Here is a 23,027-nt window from a genome sequence, read left to right as displayed (position 1 = left end):
TATTTCAAGACTTTACTTTACTTACTACACAACTGTCTGCTTGATTTCAGAATCTGCATGATGGGAAACTTTGTTTGCAAATGTATTACAAGGGCCAACTAATATTAATAGTGAAGTCTGTGTTTCAGTCTGGACAAACCACTCTATTGAAACCCCAGCAAGAAAAAGGACAACAAGGAAAGCAGCCAGTGAAAATGTTTGGCTTGTCGGGGTTATATATGCGTGGTATATATGGTATCAGTGAAACCTTGCTATCGTATTACCATATATTATGCAAGAATTGAAATACTTTCAGCCAATGTTTTAACACATACAGGTAGACTAGCATCAAAATCAAACTTTAAAGCTGTGTTCCAGAGAGATAAATTACTGCCGGGTCTCGGGGTCTGTATTATATCCATGCTAGCACTAGCCTCCTCCAGCCTGATAAGAGCCCCCAGGGCTGTTATCTGTGCTATTACAACATGAGGTTTAGGCCGTAGTCAACAAAGAGCTGTCAGCCTTTACTGTATGTCTGATAGCCATCGGAGGAAATCCAATTTTCCTGGTGTGTTGTTACTGAAGTCCCACAAAGCTACAGCTCTACGGGTTTACGGCAGTAATGTGCGGAGACCCCCACCCATGTATTAAAACCCCCTGACAACACCAAGGACAGATCACCGCAGGACGTCTTTTGGTATGGTCAGCAACGGAGGCTGATACAGCCTGGTTCTTCTCTCTGCTCCGCTTGACAGGCCGATGTTAGCGTCAGGGCTTAAAATTGCCCAAATCCCAGCCTAAGTAGCGTTGTGTGTGCTGTATGAGAGTGTGTGTGCATGCAGACATGTTCATGCATGTGAGCAATGGGATAGACTTTTTTTTCTTCCTTTTTTCCTCTCTCTCTTTCTGCTGTGCCTTTTCAAATGAAAGAATAATTCAATTTGAAACAGAGATCCATGAAATCATATCCCTAAGCAAATTACAAATTGGTAACTAATGAAAATGGCCATTTCGACTTGTAACCATGACATTGCACATCCTTGTACCCCTTTCAGTCTGATACAGCGCCGATGTAATTAAGTGTGGCATGACAGGCTTTTAAAGAGAAGAGAAGAAGGAATTGAATTGGTGTACAAATTTGATCCACTGATCAGGAATGGAATAAATTCAAGTGCCTCCAGAACAGAGGCTTGCCTCAAATTGAATTTTCTCACTTCAGTGGCAAATTTGCCATTTCACATTACCAGTATTTCGCTTTTTCTTAATTTCCATAGTAGATTTCTGCTTAGTGAGTCAAAATGGTATGACTTTAATAGTTTAGACTTAAACATGACCCTAAAATGAAATTCATGATTATTCTTTTTATTAAAGTTTTTGCAAAACTTTATTATTAAAGTTAGAGGGGAGCACAGGCATGCTGATCGAGTAAGGTTTTGGGGGGTATTTGCAGTCTTATTAGGTGTCCCTTCATAGTGCAGGCTACTAGATTTGCTTATTTTTTGCTAGCGGCAAACCAGTAAACTAAATGGAAAAATGGAAATGGAAAAAACAGGCCGTTTTTTTTTTTAAATATCATTTTTTGGGGGGCATTTTAGCCTTTATTTGATAGTAGAGAGCTGAAGATAAACAGGAAAGTTGAGGGAGAGAGAAGGGATGTGCAGCAAAGGGCCGCAGGTCAGTCTTGAACTCGTGCTGCTGCGCTCTAGCCGTGTAACATATGGTCACCCACTCACCCACTGAGCTAAACTGGCTCCCAAACAAGCTTTTAAACTGCAGCGAAAGCTATAACTATTATAAAAAAATATGTCTAATAACTCCTCTGGTACTCACTCTCATTCATCCAGCCACTACTCTTGGCTTTAGCTATCATTTCTAGTCGATTACTCCCTGTAAAATGTAATGTGAACTTACTTTGTGGACAGTTTTGTGGCCTAATGTGCGTAGAACAGATAACCTGATGTAACAGATGGTTTGTTGCACAGAACCATCTGGGAAGCAATCCTTGTTTGTTATAGGGAAGAAAACAGCACAAAAAATACACAGCGGATGACGAGATGAACCTTCTGTATGTCAGTGTCTAGTTCAGGCGAACGTCAACCAGTCACATCAACAAACCGCAGCTAGAATCACAGTAACTTTGTAAGAACGTCTTCTTCTTGCTCATACAAAGCTGATTGGTTCAAACCACTGCAGTCACCTGGCAAGACTGGGTCTTTTGTGATTGTGTCTTTTAAGAATCCAGCATCCAAGAAAGGTTATGTAACAAATTAAGCATCAAATAAACTACTTGACAGGAACAAATGTGGTCCGACTTCTTTTTAAGCACTACTGCCTTACGCTGGTGTGTTGGCTGATCTGAGCATGTCATTTCTAGTCTATAGAATAACTGTATGTTCCAGCGTGTGTTGTTTGTCAGAGATTGACAGCTAACATGGGCCTTCTGCAGATATGCTGGAAGTATTGGCAAATAGGGTGATGCAATCATTTTTATATATGCTGTAGAAAAAGATGCTTGGTGTAAGGACAAAATGCAATCATCACAGACTTTGCCCAACCCACTTTGTGCAGCACATGTAGCATGCCGGCTAATATATGAATCTCTGATGTGTTTCTTTCATGAATTTCTGCAAAAGCCTCTGCTAACATCACCTATCTCCATAAACAACAGTAAACATTCATATAATTACTACTTGGATGATTTATAGCCTGGTTTATGTCCTTATGGTTGTATCAGCAAGTTAACACAGCAGGAAGAACAACAGGTTGACACTTCTCTAGCTTCAATTTTTTGTTGTTGTTATGTTTGCTAAGTACCTCTTCAGTGCTTTCATCTGTGATGATCAGTCTGTCATGCTGTTACAAAATTGGCAGTTGGAAACTAAAAAGCCTAATCAGTCTCTGTACACGTTAAAGGAAAAAAATGAATAAATGAGTGAAAGCAGATGTTCACACATAGAGCAAAAAAGGGTCACTGAATGGTGGGTCTGTAAGGGGGGAAGGGTTAAAGTAGGGTTATCTCCTGTACAATCCAAAGAAGCTGCATTGTTTTGTTTTTCTTGCAGACGAATGCAAGGACTGTCCCTTCTATGGTGTGTGTCTGGTGGAACAGCTGAGTGCCCGCTGCTCTTGTGATCCCATCGAGTGTGACGGCACCTACAAGCCTCTGTGTGGGAAGGATGATAACACATACACCAATGACTGTATGCGACGCAAGGCGGAGTGCCTGAGCAAGACCCCCATCGGCACCAAGCACCTAGGACCCTGTGGTGAGTAGAGCTGGAGACTAGGAAAGGGTGGGTGGTGACCTGGTGGTTGGGATTCCTCCTTCTTTGGCTTTCGCACAAACCAGTGCTGAATCCCTGTCTTGGTGTGTCTTTCTCTGTGTATTTGTAATCCAATTTCAGTCTGTTTTTCCTGCTGAAGAGTCTAGGCTGATGGTACGTTTGTCTGTACTTAAAACTTTCCTGAAAAGTATCTGAAACGGTTGGGTGATGTCCTCTGAGTGGGGGAGGGGTGGGGTGTACATTCAGAAAGGATGGGTGTGCCAAAAAACAAAAACGGTGCCTTCAATTCGTCACCCATTCACCTCCCATCCATCTCCTCACCCCTGTCACGCTTCATCCCAGCATCTCAAACAGACAACCAAAATGAAACGCCACCTTCATGTTTCATTCATCCGCCCTCCGTCTTCTACTCCTTCACTGGTGCCAGTCTTCCACTTCAGTGGCTTTTGTCGTTTTTTCCTCCCTTGTCTTTGTCTTTTTGTCTTGTGTGCTCTTCTTGCATAAAAAAAGCTATTCTTTCTTGTTTCAGTGCGTCAGTCAGTCTGTCTGTCTATGTCCATTTGGCCGGCTTCCCGGTTGTCTGGCTGCAGGTGGCAAGTGGGGTCACCCAGTGGGCGACCTCATCAAGCGGATTCTGAGGGGTGAAGCCCTTCCCCTCGCTTCGTGCGGACCTAACAGGAGGGGTCTTGTACTGCTGTCTTTTTCCTCTCACTCTTTCTGTCTCTCTGTGTGTCTTTGTGGCATTAATGTCTTTTCCTTCTGTTTACCCTCCAGCAAAGATGTGATCCCTGAGGTTGGAGAAGTCTCCCTCTCTCCTCTCTGTGTTTTATTTTCAACCTAACCTGCCTAACCGATGCATACCTCTGGTTAATCTCCTATTGCATGTTCAAAGTGCACGCCAGATCCCAACCTAACAGCTTCCCAAACAATCCCCCCGCTCCATCAATCAGGATTGTGTTGTAAAAAGCTTGCAACAATGCACCAAACCACGTGTAAGCATGATTCCTGCAGTAGGGCTGGAGTTCAGCTGCATTTTAATGAAACATTTTATATCCTACAAGGTCTTGAAAATACGATCATTCAGGTATGTGAGGATTTAAAATTCATTTCTGGATTGAACAGAAACCCAGTGAAGGGCTGAAGTATATGGTAGCAGTAGTAGTAGTTCTACTAGTAGTAGTAGTAATTATAGTTTAATCATATTTTACACAGCTTTTTTTAGAATGTGTTATTTAGCTAGAAAATTAACATTTTGTGCAAATCTGCATTTATGTCTTCTAGAACTGATGTTGCTAAATCAGAAAAATGAAGCCACTCGATTTTGCTTTGGTATAGACACTGTCTAACGGAGCGCATGTTAATTACGCAGAGAACATCCTTAGTGAAAACATTAAAAGACTGAGGTCAGGGTGGCTGTATGTGTAGGTAACACAAGAGGTTTCTCCTGTTGTACATCAGCTTCTTAACGGTCAACACCATCGCCACAACCCTGCCTATCCTTAACCATCCCCTTCACTTTAGTTTACTTGCTATAATTTCTCTGTTAAGCTTAAACCGTCTCACGGTGGCACAGATATTGTGAAAAATAAATGATTTTCAAAACATTAAACACTGTAATTGAACAAAATCCGATTTAATGCGGAGCTGCCCCATATCAACATTCTTGCTGGTGAAAGTCTGCCAGCTGAATGTATTGTGAATTGCTCTTTGTTAATAAAAGAAGAATGAAGAGATTTGTTAGCCTCTAAGCTTAGTGAGCCAACCTTAAGCTGCACACACTTCATTCAAGGTTCGGTGTGTAAAGCAGGTTGGCAGGATTTCAACCGATATCATAAGATGTTCAAGGCCCATTCTGTTCTCGGCACTGACACGCTCTGTCTAGCGTGTTTCCTCGTGTTAAAGGGCTGATTTAAAGGGTTGATTCACCCAAATTAAGATGACATGTTTTTTAAAGCTGTAGCGCAGAATGCACCAATATTTTTAATCATGTGTCATTTACGTATCCAAGTGTCTCTGTGATCATTTTTAGAGATGATTTGAAGACCTCGTCTTGAGTTAATCTTTTTCAGAGTCAGGGTTTTTTTCTTTGCTCTTTCCCATCACAACGCTGATAGCCCAGCATGCGTGATAAAGCTGGAGTAATCTGCTCATGCTTTTCGGTGTGACATTACCTCAAACAAGAAATCCGCCCAACAGACGCTTTGTGTAATCACGTTCAGAGTTGCTGTCCGCATTTTTATTGTTGTTGCGACAGAGGCCGATAAAACGAGAGAAATCCGTCCATCCTCTAGGCACTGGGGCAAAGCTGAATACCAAAGTTATCTCCAGTCGTCAGCGTCAGGAGACACCAAAACTCATTTGCATTATTCGGCCGTCTGAGCTGTGAATAAATTAAATAGTGGAAATGGCAGCGCGAGCGCTTATATATTTTGCTCTGTTTCATTATTTCTGGCAAATGCTGCCTCAGTTCAGCCCCCTCCCCTCCCTCGTTTGTTTCGCTATTTTTTTTTTCTCCCTCCTCGCTCTTCATCCTTTCCTCCCTTCCACTGCGCATCGCAGCCGTCAGCGGATGGTACTATGTTTCTTTAATGCATTTTTATTGACATTTGCATATTTTTCAAAACACAGCGCCACAAACGCCACCGCCCCCCGATACGGTTTTAATTAAACATCAAAAGAGGCAAGCCTAGGTGCCCACTGAGACTGTTGGTTTAGTCAGACAGATGATATGCATGCAAGGAGTGTGTGTGTGTGTGTGTGTGTGTCGGTGTTTCCATGTGTTTGATCACATTAGAACTCTCACTCTTAATTTTTCTTTTTCTTTCTTTCTTAAATGAAACTATATTCAACCTTGTAGCGTGTAGATCTCTCACTGTAAACCAAAAAAGATTCACCTGACAGATGCACATAATTTAAGGATGTGAGCATCTTCCGAACTGACTTCCAAAGCACTGAGTTCTCTTAAAAATCAATCGATAGCCTATCAGAACGCACGTGCCAACACACTTGCAGCCATGACAGTACTGTCAAAGGTCAAATCAGAATGAGAGCTGTGTCAAACAGTCCCACGCACTCAGTTGCCCACCATGTCAAGATTATAGGCAAAGTTTCATGTATCTGATCAATTAAATGAGTGGTATTTAATAATTTTTGAGCTTTTTCATTTCATTCTCTTGTTTCACTGGTCGAGTGGTGGGTTAGGTGGAGTGATCGATCACTCTGCCAGCTGTCAAACGGATGAAATTCTCCAGTTTTGACACAGTCATAAATCTCTTCTCATGTGGGTGACAGTCCTTAATGTCACCCCTCCCCTGCCGGTACTCACCCCCACAATGGATTGTGCTGTAAAGAAACCCAACATGTCTATAACGTCCTGACGGCTGTCCTCCCTAGGGGGAAAACCCCCCAAATTGATTGATATCCAAACCTTCAATTTAGAGATGAAGACACCACGTGACGTTTAGCTGATTTACTTAAGTCCAGACAGAGTCACAAATCTTCCAGATGTCTGTAAACACGCGAATGACTTTTGCTGGAAATGAATCAGAGTAGACTGCTGGGAAGGAGGACGGACAGGTCAGCAGCCTTGGTTTCTAAGATGGAAACATAAGAGTCGTTTGGCACCAACAGAGGAAAAGATCTATCAACTTTTAAAGAGGTTCAATTATTTACTGGACTTTGTGTGACTTATTCATAGAGCAGGTTGCTGTTCTACAGTACACACACACAGTTTTAATAGCAGGTTAAAACATAATTGCAACCCCGACGTGCAGTCGAACTTGTCTTCATCCGACGTTTGAGTAAAATGCAAGAAAATGTCTGCAGTGGTTAATTTGAGATTGATTGTAAATCTCCACAGATGGCCTCTGTTAAGTGTTTCACACTACACAAGAATATTTTTAGGCTAATGCAAAGAAATCCTGTTTTTCTTCCCCTCTGTCCTCTATGATGTCAGCACAGCAGGCTATCAGCAGAAACTAAGCAAGGAAGTGTGCATGTAGCGTGGTCTGTTGTTGCAGAAATGTTCTTGTATTTTCAGCTATATTTAGAGGACCGAGCAATGATGGGAGACTCTTTGATGTTTGAGTCTATTGTATTCTGATTCTATAAAATTTCCCCATTGATAAAGGTGATGTGAAATAACAGAGCAACTTAAAGTGCTAGCTCCTGTATTTACGAAGTATATTTGCTATGCCTTTCTGCCAAAAAAGACACTGAGTCAATCTGAAGCTGAAAACCAAAAAAGCAACACGAGACAGCCCATTAATTGGAAGAAAGTATCTTTTCAACAACTTTTTTTCCCCACATAAATGATTGTGCTTGTTAAAATGCCTTTAAAAAAAAGGAATCTATTTATTTGATATGAGGGAACCAGACTGTGTGTAAAATTAATTACTTTTGCAGTGAAAATGCATAATTAAATCTTTGCCTTCTCTCCTCTATCTTGGCCCAAAGTTGCGCTGCAGCTTACTTCCTGCCCAGCGGGCATGCTATTTTGGTGCATATTCAGTAGTAATCAATGGAAAAGACTACAGGAGTGCATAGCTGCTCACCACAGGTCCCTGGAGCCCGTTCATGTACTAGCCTCACGTCTGGTATTAACAGAATACGAAGTAGAGAGGGCCCTCTGAATTGGTGGTTATGTTGTTCATAAAACAAAAATACAAGCAGCAGTGTTGCTTTTTAGCACATAAAGGAGAATGATTCAGTAAAATCAGTAACACAAGGCAGCCTATTAGAAACACACGCACACATAAACAAGGAGTGAACAAATGAAGGAGCTGGTTTTGAGGACACAAAATCTTTATCCGCGGCTCTTTTGTCATTTCGTGTGTACACAGCTGTGTGCGAGAGAGCGAGCGAGCGCAATCACAAGTGCAGAAAAGCTCACGCAAGTGCAAGTTGCTTGAAATGTGTTGCCTGTCGCCTCTGGAGGTTAACACAAAATCACTCAGTGGAAGACACATTGTCATTGACAAAGAGCTCTGCAAAGCAGGAAAGAAAAAAATCTGTCACCTTAGGTGTCAAGACTTTGTGCAGAATATTTTATCATTTGCATGTTTATTTGATGAGCATCTACCCCCTGCGCGTTTGTGATTGGACTAACAAACAGTCGCGAAGCCTGAGTGTGTAAGTCAGCCTGAGATCACCAGTGCTGTTATTGCTAATCAAGTTAATTAGAGGAAGTGCCGCGGGAGCCTGATTGACGGCAGCTAGGGACCGCCGGTCCACTTACTGCGGCCCGCAGGCTGTCATTGAGCAGAAATTGCAGAGAAATGTGGGTCAACGGGGTGTCAGGAGTGACTTGAGGCGGGCTTGGTGTTCCGTTGGGGTGTGATCAGCCATGCAGTTCTTTCAATTTCAACAGTTTTCTTTTCATTTTTTAAAATATGTCTTCCTAGGCCTTCCTCGTGCTGTAGCTCCTGATTTGATCGAAGATGCAGTAAGTGAAGCGAACTGGTGTGCCGTTTTTTCTTTACTTTTTTAAACTTCCTGCAACATACACACCCTAATGACTAGATCACCACCTTTATTGGATTAGACCAACAATATTTGCGTGTCATCTCATCTCTGACGGATATATCTCAAAAGATCAGGGGATCCCAGCTTGTGTCCCCTCCCCGTGTTATTTTTGCTCGTCTCTATTTTGAAGAGCAACACATTCTTAGTTGTACAAGCACAAAGAGGCTTCGACTCACCTCCTGCCTGTGATAAGTATTCAGTGGTAGACAGACACAGCCTGCGGGTATGCCTTTTGCTGTATGCTAATATAGCCTTTTCTCTGCACCTCCCTCTCCCTCGACTAATATGATACATAAATGTTTTTAATGTGAGGGAGGTAAAGGGAGTCGGATCAAAGCCCTGGCAGTGGAGACACACAGAAGGCGGGATTTTGCTGCAGATTGGCTGCACCCTATTGGAATCCTGTGTTGTAATGGGTTGCAGTTGTAGGTGATTATTCCTGCCAGTTGGCCACTGCAAGCATCACCTGGATTACACTGATTCACTGCCCTGCATAATATAGGGAATGATTTGGAATTGCACACAGACCCGAGGGGGGAAAAGTCCAATTAACATATGTATGAGCTGAGCGGAGATGGGAGGAAACGCTCGCCAAAATAATCTCCCAGCATTTCAGCGACATGTTACGGTGGGGTTAACAGTGTGGGCCCGCTGACTGCAGCAGCCACAGTCACAGCTGTGTCTGACCGGAGCACGCCGTGCCATCGCGCAACCTAACAAGGAGCCGTTAAGCTTTATAAGCAGCACTGTGGTGTCCTTGGCACTTTATCTGTCATATAACTCCACTAAGTGAGCAATAATAAGACTTCAGGCAGACAGGTAAGCAATCAGGGAATCAGAGGAACGTGTCCTCTCAATATTTGACGTGGTCTGCTAGTGACACTGCGGCCTAACCCGAAGTAATCCCCTCCTGAGTCCTGAAGTGGAGGCATGCTATTAAAATACCGCACTAATTAAAATGGATAAATTTACATGCCTCCTAGCAGGAGAGGATACAGACTGAGGCGACACCCGGAATGTAAAGTCCTGTCAGCCGGTGTGGTAGTACAGAAACAGAGCAGATTACACACTAGCAGAGCTGAATCCTTGATTGGAGAATAGAGAGAGGGAAAAGTATTCGTGCCTTTTTTCTTCTCCTTCCACTTTTCTCTATCCATGAGAGACAATTCACTGCACCTGCTCAGCCACTAAAACAATGCCTTGGCTACTGTGCTATGTGTTTGGCACCTCCCATCTAACTGTCAAGCTAATTTTCGTGCATAAAACAGAACAGTTTAAAGCCAGAAACTATGGTGTATTCTGGACTTGCCTGAAAGAAGGACTGATACATGCATGAAGAGATGGATTTTTCTATTTGGGAGAAGACCAGAGAGCGAAAGAGAGCTGGACAAGGCTTGTGAGCGACCAAGCTTAGGCCCGCCATTTCAAAGCTTCTCCCTGCATCCAAGGGAAAGTAAAAAGACAGCTTCAGTTCTTTTTTTAACTGTGTCACAAGATTCTTTTTACACTTGGGGAGATTGTCTTTTTTTTCACCCTCGTATATTGTCTCCAGTTAATAAATCAGGCAGAAATTTTGCCCCCCAGAGGTGGAGGATGATAAAAAAAATAGTTTTGGAGGGGAATTCTTTCATCTTTTTTATGAGTGTGAAACAAAGAGAATGGGAGACAAAGGCCTTATCGGAGGCTGCAGTTGTGTTTTAGGAGCCCGTCCTTGGGAAGTGGGCTGGTGAACTTTAATGCAGGCCAAGGTTGTACAGTTAAGCTCGGATCACAAGCGTACAACGGTTACACGCACTTGGAGACACACACACACACAGACACAAGGCGTTGAAATGAGATCACAGGGAATCAATTGTTTTTGAAGCGGCACCGAATTAAGCGGCATTGAGCAGCTTTCATATTTATGTGGCACCTCCGAGCTCTTTTGAAAAGCCAGCTCGCCTTCCCAACGCAGAAATCAATAACGGTGTTTCACCCTTTAATCTGAAACACTCACCCTCGGAAATGAGAGCGCCCGCGCCCGCGCCCGCGCTCGAGATCGGGAAAGATTTGCTCAATTACAGTTGTGGGAAAACAGTAGGCGGTCGTGGACAAACTATGTTACATCTGCTCTCATTTTTATTTTAATATCTGCAGTTCAGCTCAGGAGTGATCATAATTCAGACAGATGAGCCAAATGATCTGTCTTATGTAGATAACACTGATCTTTATCCCACATACCCCCTTTCTTTCATCAGAGTGCAACAAGCTAATTGCCACCGTCTGCGTTATCAGTTGATAATTTCCCCCCTCGTGTTAGCGCTACGAGTTGAGGCTCAGCTGAATATCCCTGAGCTGATAAATGAATCATGGGGCTTCGCACATGCCAAGTCAGCCCCCCACCCACAACACCCCCGTGTTGCTATCTAATCCCATAATGGTCTCAATAATGATGGAGCCATGGGTGGCGTCATTACAAAGGGCAGTTTCCATGACAGCACCTCTACTCATCTAACCAAAGCTCACAAGAAAGGTGGCGCAGAAGGAGGAAGCAAGTTTTGTTTCGCTTTGGTTGTGAAACGGCACCACTTTCCATTTCAACCACGGCTTCTCATCAGAAACTATTTGATGCCTCCGTCTGCGTTTTCCTCTAATCTGCAGACACACCACATTTAGCAGAGGGATCCGTTCCTCATGCGTGAAACTTTCTAAATGAAAACCACTACGGCGCCAGGCTATCATCTTTTGCTCGCTCTCGATACCGGAGTGCGCACCATCCCACCTAAGGCCTCAATCTTCCGACCGTCGGGCTGAGCCGGCAGCGCTCGCGTACGCATGCCGGCACCCCCGACTCAGAGAGCACACGATGCCATATAATATTTTCCCTGGTACATAAAGCTTTAAAGAAGTGATGGGATGGGAGGCTGTGATCAAAGCGTTGTTCACGCCCATTTTTTTTTCGTCAGGTTTTCACTCTGTTCTGATCAAGTCAGGTTTTATCGGCCCTGGCCTACACCCATCTGCCGCTACCAGAACCATGGGTGCAAAATCCTGTCCTCGTTTTAATGAAGTCATGCTGGAGTTAGCGTGTGAGGAGAAAAGACTGAGGCAGACACCTCTCTCTGATGTTCACATTTCATATCTGCCTCTGCCCAGGAGCTTGCCTTTTTTGAATTATTAAGCAGAGGGCTCTTTCTTCTTTTCGCCTATTTCTTTCTCTTTTTAATTCTCTCACTCTCTCAAAAAGCAAACTCTATCCCTGGTGCTCTTCCTTTTCTTGCTCCTGCATGTCAGTTCAACCAGCTTTGGCTGAAGCAATGGCTCTCACTGAGATGCAAATGGCAGCCTTTGAAGGGGCACACTGGGAACGTCAATTAATCCAGGCGTTTACGCGCAGGAAAAAAAAAAAGGCAGTGCAACCATTGTTCGTAGGCTGTTTCATCTCTATTGTGCTACAGGGACATGTTTTTATCCACTGTCCTCGTGCCTCCGGATTCCGTGGACTCTTCAAAGATTCAGGATACATCAGGATAGGTACAAAGGCAAGGAAATGACATAGGAAACTAAGGAAGTTGAGGTGACACAGGACTAGGGCTGCATTGCATATTCCATCATATCTCTGTTTCTCCCTAAACCCTTTCTAACACAAAAACCAGCGCTTCTATTTGTAGCGATATTCTAACTTACCTCACTATCACCTGTGCTCTTTTGCAACTCCAGACTTCTCTCCAACCTCAACTTTATATTCTCCCCGACCACTAAGGCTCTACTGTTTGCTACCATGCCTCTAACTGTGATCTCTGTCTCTTGGGTGGTCGGCCTTCAGATCTCAACATACCGAGCCCGTGCTTGCATGTAGCGTGCAGTCACGGGGCAGAGTGTGTGGTCAAGAACAACGAAGCGGTGTGCGAGTGTTCCGAAGCCTGCCCGCAAACGTCCGACCCCGTGTGCGGATCCGACGGCCAGACCTACGGCAGCCCCTGTGAGATGCGATTGATGGGTTGTGCGCTGCAGAAGGAAATCAGCATCCAACACAAAGGACCCTGCGGTGAGTACTCACTGTCACAAAACCCAAATATAAAAGTGCTTGCATCTCAGTAATGAATTTCAAATTAGCGTCATGCTCGTACGGTCACATTGCCCCATGCAGTCAGCTATAGTGAGGAGACATGACTGTGAAATGCTGTGAATCATAGCTTACAGACATGGAAGGATCTCGGAATATGATTTAGCAAATTAATTAATAGCACCACAATGCGGAGAGGCAAAATTATAATCCACAGACGTTAACAATTAACACATATAACTTTATATTCATGTGTGACCCCACTGGGAGCCGTTTCAAATCCAGCAAAGGCAAATCAATACTTAACACACTGATGAATTTCATGATCCCTTGTCCATTACTCTTTATCTGTTCCTCTGTGCTCATCATCAGCCCTTCTATAGCAACACCACAACTCCAATTTGCCTGTTTTGACCTTTAAGTGAAGATGCACTTTGCTTTTGATGAAACAGAGCGCGGTGCATATTTTTCTGTAATTGGCTACATGAGTCACTTGGCTTTGTCTTTCACTGCCGGAGTATCAGCTAGTCATTAGTATACCAGCGACAGTGGAGCTTCAAGTGGTAAAAATATCTCTATATCCACTATGCTGGCACACAGCCATATGGACAGGTTTTTGCAGCTTGGTAAAGCCACTCAGTGAGTACTCCGTGGCATAATGCCATTTTGCAACGCCAATTTTCCCATGGACTCTAATTGGTTATTGAGTATTCTTGCTTGTCTACAATCAAGTCATTCACTTTTTACTCAAACTGGGCAGAAGTACAGTGGCTGTTAGCCCCATGGCCAGACTGTCTGTGTAACTCAATTTTAATGCAATAGATTTTTTTTCCTGCATATTTTGACGACAGCAAAAGTCTGTTGGCCTCTGCAGTACTGTATTTGTGGATGAGATGAGCAGTTTCAAACATGATGAGTGCAGCACAATCAGTTTGGTCTTCGTGATCTAAAGTGTGAAAAGATTTTATGGTTGTTACTTATTTATTTATTTATTTTATTTTTTGCACAAAGGAACCAAAGTCTTTTAACAGAGCTCGTTTTTTTAGAGTTTTATACTTAGAATGACAGAGTTAGTTCCTGGAGAGTTGCTATGTGGACTCTCTGCCTGCCTGTGTACTACATCTGTCATCCTCCCCTCCCAGCTTTCTCTTAATTGAACTCCAGCGTGTAAGGATGTATGCCGCAGAGAAACAGATCTAAAGCAGTGTTCAGTTGGTGGGCCGGCACGTCAGTGCCACACCACAGGTAGACGGCTCGGAGTCCCTCCGCGGTAATGAATGGTCTTTATTTTAAAAAGCGAGAGGCAGGACGAGCTGGCGGGGCTGAGGGACTCTGTGTGTAATCCAGCACTATGGATGGTTCTTGGCTCCCAGAGGAACAGGCCTGCGTCAGCGCAATGGTGCCATAAAAATGCTGAGGCATTGGCTTGCCAAGCGCGAGCCAGCCGAGAAATGATGGCGATGATAATGTGGGTTATTTCTGGGCTGTTTGCACAGCTTTACTGGGCTTTTATTCAGCACCATAACAACTGACTGACTTAAGCTATTATCTCACCTAATTATCACCAGCTATTCCCTTCACTAATATACTATACAGGTTCACGAGGCAGAAAAGGAGCGAAACAATATGTGCTGCCTTCAGGTAGAGTAGGAAGAATAGGAATTAAGTGTTAAAGATATATGCACAGAAAGAAGGTGAATAAAATGAGAATGTCTGACCTTTGCACTGCAGAAGAGCAGCAGCACTGGTGATAATTAGGCTTACAAAATATACAGACTGTGCAAAAGTCTCGAGCCCCCCCTCATTTCTTTAGATTTTATTTCCAAGGAGCCAGACCTTCTTATATATGTGTTTTTTCTTTGTCAGTAATTCTCCAGAAGCTCTTTCGTCATTTTTATTTGGACATTGGCTGTTTTTTCACACATTTTCAGTTCATACCTTGTTCCTGACCATTTTCAGTTAAGTGTTTTTTGCTTGTTAAGCCACTTTACACTATGATTTACTCAATTTCATACCAAAAAGGCAATTACCTAAGAGTTATTATCTGACAGCTTTAACAACAAAAGAATAATTGGCAGGATTAAACAACTACAGTAGATCAATTGTAGCTAAAAGTCATGTCCTTAAGAAATAGGAAAACAATAAGGAGACATAGGAAACGATCCAAGATGCATCTGGACCTTCAGCTAATGCTCACCAAACCTTCATCAGAAATAGTCCCAGTGGAAGAGTGGCCATCAAGAAGCCATCTTTAAGTGAGGTAAACAGTGAGAAAAGGCTGAGATATGCCAAATTAAACAGGAGTTGGACTGAAAAGTGGCAACGGGTCTTATACATCAGGATATACATTACTGTACTGTACAGAGGAGGTCAGTAGAGAGGTGGGTGTCTACATTCATCTGTAAAACATGGTGTAACCTCTCTAAACGAAATGCCAGTGTAACTGCCAGTAAAAGCATACCTGGAAAGAAAAGAAAACCCACAGTGGAACACTATCAGTCATGTACTGGCCTCCCCAGAGCCTAGACCTCGACATTAATGAAGCAGTGTGGGATCATCATGATAGAGAATGGAACAAAAGGCAGCCAAGATCCAAAGAAGAGCTTTGAATGTCCTTCAGGAAGCCGGAAGAACTATTCCTACTTAAAGACATTACAGAAAGTCTACATAAGAGAGTTCAGGCTGAGTTGAATAATAAAGGTGGTCATACCAAATATTAACTTTCAGCCTTATTAGAACTGTAAAACCTCAAACTTTACTGTTGTCTTACTTTGTGTATTTCCATGTGTATTTGAATTTGTTTGAATAAATCGGTGCACCTGTTTCCCATTTTCCTAACAAAATATAAAGAGATGAGGGGCGGCAGTACTGTTGGTCTTTATATTATTTCATTTATATGATTTCCCGAACACTCACCAAGGAAAGGATGCATTTGTTTACTGTTGCCGTTTTGTTATTTCCATCCAAATGCTCTATAGTGTGTACGCTGTCATATTTATGGCTGCCAGGCTCAGAAGTAGGAGCTTAGGTGAGGCTGTGAGGGTAGCAATAGTGTAGCGGGTGAGAGAAGTGCCACAACAGGGAACTTAACTGTGTATGTGTGTGTGTGTGGGCAGCTTATTGCCTCTCATGGGCCCAGACATAATTTCATTTCTATCCCTCCGGCCTGGAAACATAGTGGTTATCTATATGGCTCAGGTGCAACCTGATAGCAATATGAGTGACATTTGTTATTATTCAGAGATTTTTCCTCCTCCTGCATTGGAGTGGCGGGCCACCTTGTAACAGGGGCTGGAAGAGGTACACTTGGTTAATAGACCCCCCAGCTGGATATCAGTCACCCCAGGAAAAAAGCCCATTCATGCTGACTACCCAAACAGATGAGAGCAGAGGTGCCTGAATCATTTGAGAAACAGAAATAACAACTTCCCCTTTTTTCTCCCACAGGTGTTGGAAATGATATTCTCAGTTGAGTAAGAAATATAGGTCACAGAGGCAGCCTGTGAGGAAAAAAATGAGAGAATAAAAGAGGGCAGAGGGAAAAAGGGAGGAGAATGTGATAAATGTTCATAGGAAAGGAGATGGAGGTAAATAAGATGATGAGGCGCAAAGAAAGTGGGGGGCAGAGTTAATAGTGTGCTGGCCAGGCATGCATCAACGGGGGAGTTGTTATCACCCAGGCATGTTCACAAGCCTTCAAAACACAAAGCAACATGCTTCTTTCTGTTTAATCCTGAGGTACTACTCCTCCCAGACCCCCTCAGCTGCAGTTCAGGTGTTCCCCAGTAAGGATATCTAAAAAATGCTGTAAAGCTGGAGGGTCTTTGTTGTTGTTTTTTTTGTTCAATGAGTCAGTTCTTTATGTTTTCAAGGACACTTTTCTACCAACCCACTCCTGTTCCTCCTTCTCACCTTCAGCTCCACAAACACTTTGTCCAAACACAGCAGCACAAACTGTTAAAGTGCAAAGTTGCTAACATCAGATCTCTGGGACTCCAAGGGGACCTTGGCAAAATATTAGCAGGTCCTCATCCAAAGGAAGAAAGGTTTTCTTTGATAGTTAAAGACATGCGTGAGGATATTATGAAACCCTGATTCCAAAAAAGTTTGGATCCCATGTTCCCATGTTATTATAGGGGCGATCGTGGCTCAAGAGTTGGGAGTTCGCCTTGTAATCGGAAGGTTGCCGGTTCGAGCCCCGGCTTGGACAGTCTCGGTCGTTGTGTCCTTGGGCAAGACACTTCACCCGTTGCCTACTGGTGGTGGTCAGAGGGCCCGGTGGCGCCAGTGTCCGGCAGCCTCGCCTCTGTCAGTGCGCCCCAGGGTGGCTGTGGCTACAATGTAGCTTGCCATCACCAGTGTGTGAATGGGTGGATGACTGGATTTGTAAAGCGCTTTGGGGTCCTTAGGGACTAGTAAAAGTGCTGTACAAATACAGGCCATTTACCATTATTAAAACGTTAATACAAACTGAATGCAATGATTTGCAAATCTCATAAACCAATGAGTTATTCACAGTAGAACATAGAAAACAATGTTTAAAACGCTCCATTTTACTATTTCATGAGAAATATTTGCTCATTTTGAATTTGATGGCGGCTGCAGGTCTCAAGATGGTTTGTATATGGGCAGTAAAAGGTTGGAAAAACTAAGTGGTACTAAAAAGAAACGGCTAGAGATACATTTTACAAAGGATTAGGTTAACTGGCAATATGTCTGTAACATGACTGGGTACAAAAAGAGCATCTTAGAGAGTTTCTCGAAAATAAAAGGTGGTCACAGGCTCACCAGTCTGGAAAAAATGACATATACAAACTTCAAAATAACATTTGTCAATGTAACATTGTATATCTCCAAGTCTAGGGCAGGGCTGTTGAACTCCAGGCCTCCAGTTCATTACCAGGCCTCTGGAGAACTTCAAGACATGTTGAGGGGGTAATTTAGCCATTTAAATGTGTTGGATCAAGGACACATCTAAAACCTGCAGGACACTGGCCCTTGAGGCCTGGAGTTTGACACCTGTTCTAGGGTAATCACTCACTCACACACTAGAAGGGGGAATTATGTTAAAATGCTCTTCATAGACTACAGCTCTGCATTTAACACCATAATTCCCTCCACACTCACCACCAAGCTGGAGCATCTGGGACTCAGCTCATCTATGTGTCAGTGGATCTCCAACTTCCTAACTGGCAGACCACAGGCAGTAAGGATGGGCGGACATGTCTCAGCCTCCACCACTCTCAGCACTGGAGCCCCCCAGGGGTGTGTTCTGAGCCCCCTGCTGTACTCTTTGTACACATATGACTGTGTGGCCACTACCAGCTCCACCACCATCATCAAGTTTGCTGACGACACCGTCGTGGTGGGCCTGATCTCTGATAACAACGAGACGGCCTACCTGAAGGAGATTAGGAATCTGGAGAACTGGTGCCAGAGGAACAACCTCCTTCTAAACGTCAGTAAGACAAAGGAGCTGATAGTGGACTTCAGCACTAAGCAGGAGAGGAACTACCAGACCCCCGTCATCAACGAGTGCCCAGTGGAGAGAGTGGACAGCTTCAAATACCTCGGAGTTCACATCACGCAGGACCTGTCATGGTCCTGTCACATCAACACCGTGGTGAAAAAGGCCCGACAGCGTCTCTACCACCTCAGACGCTTGAGAGACTTCCAACTGCCCTCCAAGGTGCTCAGGAACTTTTACTCCTGCACCATAGAGAGCATCCTGGCGGGAAACATCTTAACCTGGTTCGGGAACAGCACCATGCAGGACAGACGAGCTCTACAGAGGGTTGTGCGGTCAGCTGAGCGCACCATCCGCTCCGAGCTCCCTGACCTGCACTCAATCTACAGCAGGCGGTGCTGGACCAAGGCCAGGAAGATCGTGAAGGACCTCAGCCATCCCAACAACAGACTGTTCTCTCTGTTGAGGTCAGGAAAGCGATTCCGCTCCCTGAAGACCAACACAGAGAGACTGAGGAGGAGCTTCTTCCCGCAGGCGATACGGTCTCTCAATCACACCACCACACAGTACTGACCCACACATATCAGTTCTTACACACACACTGGACATTCTGGACATTGTTTTCACTTCATCACTTAAATCACTTTAAGCATATTTGCACTGCACAAGACATAATGTGGATGCACAACACTGGTCACTATATTCTTCATTTCCAGTTAATACTTGTACAGCTGCTGTTATTGTGTATATATTTATTTATATTTCTTCATACATTCTTATATAGTTCTATATTGTGTATTTTGTTGTACAGTTATTTTATTTTCAACTTTAATTTATATATTTTATCTTATTCTTTCCCAGTTAAATTTACCCTTCATTCTAATTTGTGTTGTACAGTTATTTCATTTTTAACCTTAATTTATATTTTATTCCTTCCTAGTTAAATTTACCCTTTTTAATTTTTCATATTTATTTCCTATCTTATTCATAGCCTTTTCCTTTTTTGTTTTCTTTAGGTCACGAGCAGTTGTCCAAGCATTTCACTACATATCGTACTGTGTATGACTGTGTACGTGACAAATAAAATTTGAATTTGAAAATCTGATGTTTCTGATAATCCGGAGAACTCTTTGTGCAAGGGACAAGGAGGAAATTCAACATGTGAACCCCACAATCTTCAGGCCTTCAGGTGGCACTGTATCAAAAACAGACATGGAAATCACTGCCCAGGCTCAGGAACAGTTTGTGTGGGTACCACCGTAGCTCACTTGTTAGGCCATGCAACCATGTTCAGCTTGACCTGGACCTTGCTCCCTGCCATGCCAGTATTACCGTTTTAGAGAGCGCCTTCAGACAGTTTAGAAACATACTGTAGATTTCACATATGCCAAACTTGTATACCCCAGCCAGAGTCTAGATTAAGCACACCTTATTGCCAGACTCATGGCAGACTTGCTTTGAATGGCGAACATTCTAACTCCCGTGATCTGGGTGCCAGTGCTGCCTAAATGGTTGCCCAAATGTTATTAAGCATGTCTAATGATCAGCCGATCTCCATACTCACAGCTGGCAGCTGTTTTTGGACCAGAGAATGGTGCCATCTTTGAGCCTTTATTGGCCTGAATCATTCTGCTGTAAAGGCAGAACTAATTTTAGCTGACTCTTAAGCTATTTAGTTAATATTTGTGTCAGGTTTTTTATCAGAACTCACACAAAAAGGCTTTAAAATATCTTACTTTGATCTTGGACAGTGTGTCATACTCTATATTTCTCTAGGTTCTTGCGCCTGAAAAGCATTTGCATGAGATGAAAGATCCCTTGTTGTAATATCTCCCATTCTTTATTGTCATGTCTGTGTTTCATAATGGCCAGCCAGACTTTTTACGTTAAATTTTGAACTTTTAATGGTTGCGAGGTTGCCTTCAGAAACCACTGAAACCCAGAAATGGTGATGACAGACTTGAAGACGACTGATTCAGAGATCAGACATGACAAAAAGTACACATCCTAACATTATCAGTAATGGCAACAATCTCCTCTCTTTTCCCGGCTTTGAACTGAGGCTCCCCTCCTCTTCTGTCTGTGATGCATGTTGTCTGGAGGATCAGGCAGTGCAGAGAGCCAGGTGCGAGGGGCAGGAGCTGATAAAGAAGCGAGGCTACTATCAGGACACAGGGTCTGATAAAGGACAACACTCACCACTTCCACTTCCTGATTTATAGCTGTCTCAGCCACAGAGGATCCACGACCACAGCAGTACACTTTTACTATGTTTTATGTTTATTTCTTTTTTGTCATAGAAAAGCTGTGCAGGGGAGATTCTTTTTTTCCTCGAGAGCAATGAAAATAATTGTTAAGTACACTTAGCCATTAAATACTGACAAAAGCAATAATGGTACCTCAATATTCCACTCTTATGTGACACCCCATTGTGAAAGTATGGTGTGGTAATCTTCTGCAAGATTGTGGAATCTGCAGGAATTTGCTCCCATCCTATAAAGAAAATGCATCAGTGAGGTCAGCCACTGGCTGTGTGTGACCGAGATGATAGCAAGAGTATTGAACGGGTCTGTGCTGGTCAGGTCTTCAACAGCAAAATAGTGTAAAGGTCCTTCTGCAAAAAAAAATGTGACATGTTGGAAAAGGTCAGAGCAATCCAAAAACTGTTGCAACAAACTTGGAGCCTAAAATATGATTATAGAAAAATGTCATCGGGTGCCAAGGCACTCAGATGTCCCCAAACTCAAACTCAAGACAGAAGGCCACACTGTGAAAAATAGCCCCAGAGCAAAAGCACACATGAATTTAGCATAGACAGTTGCCCTGAATGTCCTGCTCGTGCAGTTTAATTTAAGCATATCTTCATAGAACTGATCATTCCACCTCCACAGAATGAAACGTTTGCTCCTACAGGCTCCCACAGCCCATGTACTGTACATAAAGTGCCACGTTTCTTGCCATATCCACTTCTAAGTGGATAGCTGTTAATCAAGAAAGCAGCGGATGCCCACATTAGATGGAGAGATGAAGGAAATGAATGGCTCTAAAAGAGTAATAAACAGATTAATAATGTGGAGGGTTCCAGCAGCCAGCCTTGCCTCTCTCAATTAGTGCTAAATCAGCGGTGGGTATTAGCCTGCCCCTAATTGAATGTGATAGTGAGCTGTGCTAATGCAATCCTCCCAGTGTAATTGGTGTCAGAGGAAAAGGTGTCTATACTACTAGCCTTTTCTGTGTATGAGGACTTGGATTTGCCTTCTCATTTTTCTTTCATGTCCCCATGAGGGCTCAGTCAGCACCCTGAGCCTGCCTTGCTGTTTCTTTTGAGGGAAACGTTGTCTCAGTCAATCAGTCAACAGATGAGCTAGATAAATCCTCATACTAAAATCAAGGATTTCAAAAGCTCTCTTTGCCTTTTTTCTGGTAGCATCTGGCGAGAGAATACAGATGTTCTCAGCTTGATTCTGACTGAAAAGCGGTGGAAAAACAGCATATTTTGGGCCATATATAATTAGCCTTACAATCTTACGGGAAAGCGTGATTTGTCACACTCAGTTGAGGCTAGTTCTTTTCAGCATCCGCTGCTGAGAAGGCTTCCCAAAAAATGGTGCTGGCTACTCCCATCCAGTACCTGACTTTCACTACTTACAACAATTGGTATTCCGGCCAAGGAGTTCAATTCTTGTCTCATCAGAGCAGAGAATCGTTTCCTTCATGCTTTCAGAATGATTTAAGTGTAATTTGGCAAACTCTAGCATGGCCCTCTTGTGGATTTTACTCAGGACTAGCTTCAGTTTCTGACCACTCTCATAAAGTCCTGATTGACTCAGTGCGGTTGACCTTCTGGTAGCTTCATCTATTTTTGGTGACAATTTTCAAAGCTCATTGTGTTCAGCTATTTAGTTTCAGTTCCAGAAAGACTGGTTTTGGTTGGCTTGAAATTTCTTTAGTGATGGAACCCACTGTGCTTCTGGGAACTTCATGCACTTTAGCATCTTTTCTAAAATCCTCCTCCATGGATTTGTGCTGTGGTAGGGCTCTGTCTGGGAAGTTTTTTTATTTCATGGCATAGTTTTTACCTCTGACATGCAGTAAACTTTAAATGGCATGTGTGCGGCTTTCTGTATTCTTTAATATCATGTGAATGTACCTCATGTACATTAATAAAGCTTTATACAAATTCCTCGTTTTCCCAGGAAAAATGGGAAAACAGGTTATTTCCTGTAGCTCTGAATAGTAAATAATGTTTGCCTTGATTCTCATGCTTAGTTCTTAGCATAATTTTGCATGAGAAAAATGCAATAAATGAGACATTTTTTATTATGAGACATGGAGCACATATAAAATACAAATGTTCTTTTTTTATCCATTTAAAAAACAGAGTTATTTTTCCACTTTTGTTCATTTCTATTGTTACCGTGTCCTTCTAAACACTCACCAAGAAGAAAGAGTTTTGATTTTAGTGGAATTTCTTTTAAAATATTCTTTTCATGTGTCACTCTACCCAAACTGTTTTAGTGTTCCTTTAAACGTTGGTGCCTTGTCTATTTATATAACAATGCAATGTGTCAGGAGTAACATAACTCTCCAGCCACTTTATTAGGCAAACCTGTTCAACTGCTTGTTAACACAAATATCTAATTAGCCAATCACACGGGAGCAACTCCAATTAGGCATGTAGACGTGTTCAAGACATCTTGCTGAAGTTCAAACGGACTTTGAAGGTGGC

General features: G+C 43.0%; 1 protein-coding gene across 8 annotated transcripts in view; it reads left to right on the top strand.

Annotated features, from left to right (window-relative positions):
- agrn (agrin) overlaps positions 1-23,027 on the top strand; it is a 261,810-nt gene that overhangs the window by 171,191 nt on the left and 67,592 nt on the right. For all 8 annotated transcript variants that reach the window (XM_042228156.1, XM_042228161.1, XM_042228155.1 and 5 more), the window contains 2 exons: positions 3,042-3,245; positions 12,592-12,813. In XM_042228156.1, the coding sequence (XP_042084090.1) occupies positions 3,042-3,245; positions 12,592-12,813 (426 nt within the window). The remainder of the gene's footprint in view (positions 1-3,041; positions 3,246-12,591; positions 12,814-23,027) is intronic.

This window comes from Haplochromis burtoni, unplaced genomic scaffold (genome assembly GCF_018398535.1).
Source record: "Haplochromis burtoni strain Fernald_Lab_line unplaced genomic scaffold, NCSU_Asbu1 Contig_307, whole genome shotgun sequence".
Lineage (NCBI taxonomy): Eukaryota > Metazoa > Chordata > Actinopteri > Cichliformes > Cichlidae > Haplochromis > Haplochromis burtoni.
This window is presented reverse-complemented; position numbering and strand designations above follow the sequence as displayed.